At 28.0% G+C, this 9,510-nt stretch overlaps 1 protein-coding gene across 3 annotated transcripts in view; it reads left to right on the top strand.

The window, feature by feature from the left end:
- The first annotated feature begins 4,413 nt into the window (after positions 1-4,413).
- LOC107445858 (manganese-dependent ADP-ribose/CDP-alcohol diphosphatase) overlaps positions 4,414-9,510 on the top strand; it is a 12,221-nt gene continuing 7,124 nt past the window's right edge. Inside the window, exons 1-2 of one of the 3 annotated variants that reach the window (XM_021144881.3) lie at positions 4,414-4,558; positions 6,482-7,221. In XM_021144881.3, coding sequence (XP_021000540.2) covers positions 6,489-7,221 — 733 coding nt within the window. In that variant the 5' untranslated portion in view covers positions 4,414-4,558; positions 6,482-6,488. Of the gene's footprint in view, positions 4,717-4,792; positions 5,131-6,481; positions 7,222-9,510 lie in introns of those variants that run through there. The other 2 variants (XM_021144882.3, XM_043048446.2) reach the window with 2 other exon arrangements.

Below are 9,510 nucleotides of genomic sequence, written 5' to 3' on the forward strand. Positions count from 1 at the left end.
ATGACAAAAACATTCAATTGAAAGATTTTATCACATTCATAAAATGATATCAGATTAAAAAAATATCAAGTTTTGAGAATTTTTGTTTAGCTATTATGATTCCTGATATTTAGATAAGATTATTCATAAGTTTTGTCGGATGCATAATATCAGATGTAAACAAGAATTTTTTTATTTTTTAAAAAATTTCTTCAAGGGTAAATACCGCTGATCTCTATGATTTACCGGATTGCAACTTGTTACCATAGTAGCAATCCAGAAACCTGTATAGATTAGTGGTAAGAACTAAACGTTTGAGTTAGGTGTAATATCAATTCAAAATTTATGAAAATCCCAATTATATACCTACAACTGACGTCATCGGAAGTAAATCGTGGCATTTGTTGACTCAGAAGCCAATCAAGCTTGACCCACACGCTTGACGTCGTTATAGGTATCCAATTAAATCTAATTTAAATTACATGGTTAGGCAATGTCACTCCTATTCTTCTCGAGTTGCAAGTACTCGTAAGCAGTTGAAATTGACAATATTTTTATATTCAGGTAAGAAAAATGTTGGGCAATTTGACGTTTTTTTTCTTTCTTTGCTCTCGCGAGACGCATTAAATTATTACATACATTACTAAGTATATATTATTAAAAAAATTAGATGAATATGCATCTATGACTGAAATATCTAAATAGCAAAGAATGAAACTATAATTTCTAATTTTCCCTTTCGCAAGGAATCACCCTGCTTTTCATTTTTAATAATGCAAGGCAAATGTAACATTAAAACAAGAAGCATAACAAAATAACTTAAAATAAATACATTACATTTCATTAGAAAAGATTGTTTATACATTAAATTATTCGCAATTTTCCATAAACGAACTTTTTTTTCTTTTGTTTGCCATCATTATTATTTTTAATAATCTTTTCCTCTGAAATCTTCAACGTTGCGTTCGTGGTTCGATTAAAAGCGCCATTTTTATTTTGTATCCTAAGTTTAGTTGACCTTGAATGTCGAATAGCAACAGAGTTGGAAAGAATAAATTTTATTTTTAAAAAGATACTTTATGTCATAAAAAAAAAAAGAATTTGTAATAAACGAGAAGAATTTTTCGGAATTTCTTTTTGTTAGATCCGTGATTCTGTAAAATTCTGAAAACTAGATATTTTCTCCAACATTCGCAAATAATAAAAAAATTTCTGACAGATTAAACAATGATATATATGATTTACAAATCATTTTTACCCAATGTGTTCTTTTAAATAGAATTTCATCCGAAATATTCAGAGTGGTTTTTGCAAAGAACCGGATTTACTTAAATGAGTAATAAAAGAAAATGTTTCGAAATTAATAAAACGATTGTACGATTGAAATTTGTACGATTTTAATAAACGTTCAGTACCATTACATATCTATTTTTAAAGCATTCAAAAGCATTTTTCCTTTTAATTTTTTGCAAAACAATAAATAAATAAATTTAAACTTACTAAATAATTAAATAATGGGAGGTTAATCCTATAGGAAAATTTAAAGAATTCGACTATATAATCTCTTCAAACAGAAATGTAATAAATATTTTTGAAGGAATCGATTAGCCAAAATTGAGAGATATGTTTTTGGAAAAACATGAAAAATTTAAGGTTTTGTATGTGATCAATATTTTAAAGGTAGGTTGGCTGTAAAAGGAAAAGTTTAAATTTAGAAGAATAATTTTAATTGTATATTATTTTAAAATGCACTCTTTTAAGGTTTTCTGAAATTTAAAATAGGAAAAAAAGAAAAACGAATTTTGATAATGTTTGGTAGGTGTTTCTCTTTTTTATGTCAAATGAAAAAATTTGGACTTATCAGAGTCAATGAAAGCCAAATAACATTCATACAAATTCTTATAAAAAAAATTTAAAAAAACAAACAAACTTAATTTAGAAGGGTATTACTTCTATGTAGATGAATGTAAGCTGCAGATCAACATCCAAAAACATCAAATTGGAAGGGTGTTATGCTCCTTTGGCAACTCGACAAAAATTGATGTAATTTTTTGGAATATTCTACCCCATCTACCATATTCACCGGACATCCTGTACTAAGATTTCTGGCTATTTTGAGCATTACAAAATTATTTTAACAAGGAAAATTGCAGTTTTTTTATTCGAGATAAGAATTCTTGTAAAAAAAACAAAACAATTCTAACAAAGAGGTTTCAAAGAAACGGAATTTTTTCAGAGAGAAAAGAGCGGTACTTATATAAACTGTTACTTATTCGCAATCTTTAATATATATTTTAAGAATTCCTGTCTAAAAGTGATGTTGAAAAACCACACACAGATGTAATGTGAGTGTGTACACACTCACATTACAGGCGTGAACAGCCGACCCGATTTTGAGTTGATGACAATATCCATGTTCAATTCTGTAGCCTTATCATTTTGTATCAAGCCCAGAAGACAAGGGAACTCCTTCCTGGGTCAAGCAGCGGGACAATCTGGCCTCAGTGGAGGGCTTTTTTAATGGAACTAATCCGCATTTGTTTGTTGCGTTACATAGAGAGGAGAACCACTAAAACCTCCCATGGTTAGCCCGATGAAGGTAAGGGGATTCTAACCCATGATCCATCTGCTACTGAGGATATTTTAAGTCAGCACTGGAATTCATATCAACCAGTCTCAGCTCGGATTCGTACCTGAGTCACCTCAGTTGAAGGCAAGTGCTCTATCCTCTGAATCGACGCGGCTAAACGAATTACTATTGGGGAAAGCGGGTACACAGAGCATTGAAATTTCTTTAAGTGGAGGAAAAAGAGAATAATTGATGGGCGATTACTACAAACACTGCCAGGTTTCATCAGGCAAACTAGTTTTGATGCTTTGCCTCCCCCTTTTTTTTAATTCATTTTTGACCAGGATTCAAAAAATGTATGTTAAGGGTGATGATTATAGAACACGCTGCATACAAGCTTTTTGCTGAAATGCTGTGAAAGTAATAAAAAATTTAAATTGTATCAAATAATTCGCTTTTAAGTTTTTCTGTTTTCTCCAGCAATCAAACAGTTTTATGTTTTCAATTTCGCCTTCCTCAGTTGTGATTGATTAGATTTCGGTATGGTTTTTAATTTTTCGTCGCTTAAATAACATTTTGAGTCCTTTTTTGTGATAAGACATTTTTTCGTCAAAGATTTTGAAAGTTAGGTGTTTAGAACAGTTATTGGGGAATATTCTGTATAACTTAATAAATGTGGATCAAAATCTGAAAGCTTCCCGTTTTAATTTTCTTTTATAATCCGCAAGAACTTACCAATATAATAAAATTAGTGTTCAAGTTTTAAATAACTTTACTATTGCTGTATTGTACTACTGCTGCAAATTTGCAAATATTGTATAAAAGCAAAAGTATAAAACTGAAAATTAGAAAACAAACAATTGTGATAACGTGCTATTGATAGAAACGTAAGCTCGAATAATAATGTAATTTTTCTTAATTTGATTTAACCTGATTTTTAATGAAATAGAATACATCAGATTAATTTTCCGAGTTAAATTTTTTTCTCCCTTAATCGTGAGCTTATAAGTTGTGATATAAAATCTAATTTTAGCATCTTTTTGTAATAAATATAATTTTGGTATATTTCTCATGGAAAATGGTAAAGAGTTTTTATTTTTATAAACTAGCTAAATACTTATACTTTATTCACTCGTATATAAAATCCATAACTTAAAAAAATAATAATAATAATAATAAATAAAAATAAGAATTTTATTGCATACAAATAATTTTTTTTAATTTCTAAAATTGAACAGTATCACCTTAAGTATAATTATGAATTAAAATCTTAAAAGAGTTCAAAACATTTTTGATTTGTGAAGCTTTTAAATTGAATTCCTTTTCCGCTATAACCATATAAAGACGAAAAAATATTCATTGATACTGTTTTCAAATTTCTTTTTCATTTCTAAACTCAGCTTTATTTCTTTTGAATAAATTAATTTAACGCATATTTTTAAACAACAAGTTTTTAATTTTCTTAAAAAAAGATTACTTTATTATTATTTAATAATTAACCATAAAAGTTTTTTTTAATAAAAACTTAGAAATAAATATATGAAGTTTTTTTTATCTTCAGTGAGTTATTATCAATATTTTTGCGGCCATTAATCAGAAATTTTAAAAATTTCGATTAAAACTTTCGCCTCAAACGATGCCAATTTCCGCCAAAAAATTGCATTGGCTGCAGACGTTTCGATTAACGACGAACTAACGGAATCGACTTTTGAGACTCGACAAACTGAATGATATTTTTCACTATTTACGTACGAACATTTTCCACATTTTCTTGTGAAACTGTTGGCACAGGTTTTTAGATTCAATTAAAGAACAGCGAAGAGCCGGTGTATGTGTTGAATAGGATGTGCCAAGATGTTTGCCAAGATGTGAATTAACCGGAATTAACCTGAAGTATTGTTTACACAGTTGCTTTAAAAGTATCCTTCGCGTTATGAAATTTTAATCTGTGACAGTGGAGTGTGTAACGTTGATAATCAAATTCTTACTGGCCGGAACGATTCTTCGTCGGTAAGTAAACAAAACCCTATTTTTGCCTTTCGATGTGGGATAATTAATAAATTTTCTGCGTCATGCTTACTTTCTTGTTGCTATTTTTTTTTCTATATAAGTTTTATTAAAGAAACCTAATCGCTCATCTGGTCTTCGAATTTAAAAATTCAGTTAAGGTTTTCATATAAATTAGTTTTTCAGCTCATTCTTATTATAGTTTTGATACGATTTTGAATAAAATATAATTTAGCAAAAAGTTATTAAAGAGGTCATTGAAAGGAAGTGCGGACATTTCTTAATACTGGGGATGAGAAATATATTTTTAATATCATTTTTGGTGTAAATTTATTCATTTTTTAAATTAAGATTATTGAACCTTTACATCCTTAGCAATTTAACTTAACATACAGGGGAGACACCCATGTAAGCAGAGAGATTGCTAGCATTTCTCCAAATAGTAACGATGTGTAACTTTTTTTTTTTGTAATGTAGTAAAAAAGAAACTAAAAGTTACTACGTTATAGCTTACAGAAACTAATTACACAAGAACAACTTTTTATGGATAAAATAGAAGATGGCAGAAGACATATGTACTGTTTTTAATTTTAAAATTTGATGTGTTTAATTTTTGTATGGAAAAAGAAATGAATCAATATTTAAATGTCAATCAATATTAAAATGATGTATCTACTTTCTCTTAATTTATATATATTTTTAAATTTTTCCTGATTTCACAATATTATCAAGTTTAAAATCAAATCAATATCTCCTTGTCATTCTTTTTATACAAATACTTTCCTGATATTGAAATAAATATTTGTTATTGTTTATAACTTAGTTTATTAGTTTAATTGTTTTAATCTTGTTTTGCATTGAAAACTTTTAAGTTAAATCAGACAAGTTTTCCAAAAAAAAGGAACAAAAATTAAGTTAAAAAGGAATAGCAAAAAATGTTTGCAACTGATATTTTTCCTGATTTTTTTTGTGGGAGCACTGCTTTAAAAACTGAAGGAAATAATTGCTCTTGTCATTTCTTAATATGTATTAATTTTTAGCAAAATAATTCTTCTCTGTAGTAATTCTTTTTTTTTTTTTTTTAAGTAGTATATTCTTTAAAAGTAGTAGGAATAAAAATTGCCTGAATGAAAAAGAAAAACTCACAAATCTTTTTTATTTTATCTTTAATTTGCATTACATGTAGATAGATTTAAAGAAGCAATCTCCTCTTCGTTATCCAATGATGAAATAATATTGAATGTTTAAACTGAGTTGAAAATAGCTAATATTATTGTTTTTATAAAAAAGATATTTTATGTGTATACGTATGTGCTGGCCATATATTTCCGAATGTAGGTTGAGAATTTGCAGAAAATTTCCAAATGCTAATAGTTGGGGGTCAGCTTATAATGGGATCCACTAACTTTGTAAAATTTCATTATAAGAGCATCAATAGAAATACTTCTTTTGTCGAACATTAACAGTTATCAGTAAATATCGTAAAATGTGCGTACAAAACGTAAGAAAAGAATATATGAAATAATAGGTGAAAGCAGAAAATCTAATTTTAAAAATTGAATTATGAAAAAGAAGCAAGAGAACAATTTGAAAGGAATACTATTGTTTAACTCACTACTATAAAACCCTTATGATTAGAGAAGGGATGCATTTTTTCCATAGCCTTGCATGCCTTATTGTTTTACTTTGGCTTACATGCACAAGTTTTGAATTTTGGGTGAAATTCTAAATAAAAAGTGTGGTCTTTGGCTTATACATGCATGGGCTTTTATTCGGAAATATGCGATATTACATAATGATGATTTGAAATTTTTTTACCTCATTTGCACTCTTGTAAAATTCTTTTGAAATACGTACTTCATCCATTTAAAACTTGCCTATAAACGTCCTTATAAACAAATTAATGTGTAAATTTCTATATTACAGTTTCATTATGACTTTGGAGCCGAAAACTACCGTAGAACCCTTAGTCACATTTGGAGTCTTAACTGATGTTCAATATGCAGATTGTGAAGACCGACCTGCACCTCACGATTCTTCCAAGACTCGATTTTACCGCAAAGCTTTGGATCAAGTAGATGCTGCATTCAAATCTTGGAAAGAATCTCATAAAGTAAAGTTTGTGCTTCAACTTGGTGATATAATTGATGGATTAAACCGTAAATTGGGGGGATCATACTCCAGTCTGCGAGATACTCTAGAACATTTTGAGTATCATGCCTCTATACCTACTTTTCATTCAGTTGGTAACCACGAATTATATAATTTCAACCGTAATGAACTTGCTCTGCTGTTCTATGAATCTGTTAAAAAACTTGATATTCCAGTTGAAGTGTTTTGCCCTTTGAATCCTGCTGAACACCACACTCCTGTATTGTATTATAAATTTTGCCCTGTACCAAATTTAAAATTCATTTCTTTGGACTGTTTTGATGTTAGTGTTCTAGGCTATGATGTCGATCATCCTAACTATCAAATGGCAGCTAAGATCTTGAGTTCCAAGCACGGTCATAATGTCTTCGAGGATTGGGACTGTGATGGTGATTTAAAAGGGTTAGATGTTCGATTTCAGCAGATGAATGGAGCAGTTGGAGAGGATCAGAAAGCCTGGTTGAACAATGAACTTCGTGAATCAGATGAACTTGGGCAGAGAGTTATCGTCTTTGGTATTTAATGTTCTTTTTTTCCTTTGTGTACTAATGTTAATGTAATTTAATAAACATTTTATCAGGGTGCGTAGGGTTTTTAAAAAGTGCTTAATTTTCCCTTTTTCAAAATGAGATTCTTCCTTTACTATGTTGATTTTCTCTTCGAATTATGCAAAAAGACACAGTTCACATTGTTCTATTCAAAGTTTTTGCAATTAATTTAACCCCAATCTATTTCAGCGCGTTGTCAGTCCGTAGCGTATGATAACGCCATTCGTTTCACATGATTCAAAATTTCATAATTTTTGACAATTTTCAAAAACAAATCCAAAAATTTTTTTTTGACTTGACGGTTAAAACAAAATAAAACCGTTAATTGTCAAAAACTCTCCAACCCTGCCTAATTATAACATTTTCTTTCAAGTGCTTAAAAATATCTTTTAAAAGGTGCTTATTTTTTGTTGAATAATTTGGCTACACACCCTGTTTATGTATGCTTTCATGAATTTAAAAAAAAGACCTAAAATGTATGAATTCAGTTTGTGTTAAAAATGTGGCAAAATCTATATCGATAAAAATAGATTTAATATTGCATCACAATTTTAATAAATAATACTGTAAATTTGCATAGAAGTAAGGAAAGTTAAATTTAAAAATAGGGTGAAATGTATGCAAATAAATATAAAATTGCTTATGTTTACTTATGCAATTAAAATTTTACAATAAGTATCTTAAGAATTTTTCAAGGTTATTTAATTGAACATTAAATTTTAATTAATGTATTTATACTCTATAAACCGGGCTCATCCGGCTCTAAAAACTATTAATTTGAGAAACAATTCTATTTTTTAATAGAGATTAGATTAACAATTTAAACAAAAGAATAGAGATATTTATTCTTAATGTTTTAGAAGTGTAACTCTTTTTCTTCATTTCTATGAGTGTGTTAGGATCATTCTGATCAGGGTTTCAAAAAACCCTGGTATTTTAGAAAAAAACCCAACCCGCCTGGGTTTTATTGAAAAGACCTGGGGGAAATTGGTTTTTATTTGAAAAAACCCGGGGGAAATTGGTTTTTTTCAATTAATGCTCATAAACTTTTACTGTGTAAATATTTTTATTTAATAAAAAGAGTTGTATAAGCTTAAAAATAGAAATAAATCCAAAAAGTTATTTTAATTTTGTTATATGTATTTTATATTAAGTTTAAATAACGCATTATCACTAATACATATGTGAATCTTTATTAAGTACATAACGTTTCATAATTTTTAACTCAAGCATTATAAAACATAAATGCAGTAATATAAAAGGAACAAGTTTATTAATCTTTTGTTTTCACACACATTTATTTACTATATTTATTAAACTTATTACCTATTATAAAATTATAATCAGTAAAGATTAAAATTTCATCTGACTTTTGACTTTAATAAAGACTGAAATAAATATTTAATGGTCTTCCATGCTTTTATAATAAGATTAAGATAAAGTGAAATTGAAATTATGTATAATTATAACGAATATATCCACGAATCTTTGCTCTATAAGGGATCAAAGAGCCGCTATTTTTTCTATATTGACACGATATAGAATTGTCAGATTTTTACAGTCACTTTACAACCTATATCGCCATGTATAGAATTGTCATATTCACCCGAGTATAAGTTACTTGTCTCATTTTTTTTCTCTTCAAATAATTAACCCTAGGAAAATGAGTTCATTTTTAGATGAATAATTTTAAACAGTTCTCTTATAAAAGTTTTAGCTTATTTTTTTTAAAGCCAGAAAATTAAACTGTTTATATGTGTTAATGTATCACTTAGTAGGAAAAAAAAATTGTTTCTTTTCAATTTTTTTAAGCATATGAATTAATATTAATATTTAAAGCATGCAACTATATTTGAAAAATTAATCCTTTCAGACTATATTATTTAAATTTCTATTTGAATTGTAATTTCATTAAAATATTACTTTTTGAAAAAATCCAATTAAAGTTTTCATTAGTATTATGAAATTATAGATTCGAGTTTCTTTTACTTTACAAATACAGTAGGGAACCGATTATCCGGAACGATCGGGACCATCGCTATTCCGGATAATTGATTTTTCCGGTTTTCTGAATCGCTACAAAAAGCCGTTTTTTTTAATTATTAAACCCAACTAAAAAAAAAAAATACAAGGAAATAATCTTAAAAAGAAGAAAAAACGATGAAGTAATACAGTAATGATTATTTCTAAAATGATGGTATGGTAAACATCTTTCAAAAAAGAAAGAAAAATCCTAAAATCTTATGAGGAAAAAAA

This window comes from Parasteatoda tepidariorum, chromosome 5 (assembly GCF_043381705.1).
Source record: "Parasteatoda tepidariorum isolate YZ-2023 chromosome 5, CAS_Ptep_4.0, whole genome shotgun sequence".
In the NCBI taxonomy this organism is placed as follows: domain Eukaryota; kingdom Metazoa; phylum Arthropoda; class Arachnida; order Araneae; family Theridiidae; genus Parasteatoda; species Parasteatoda tepidariorum.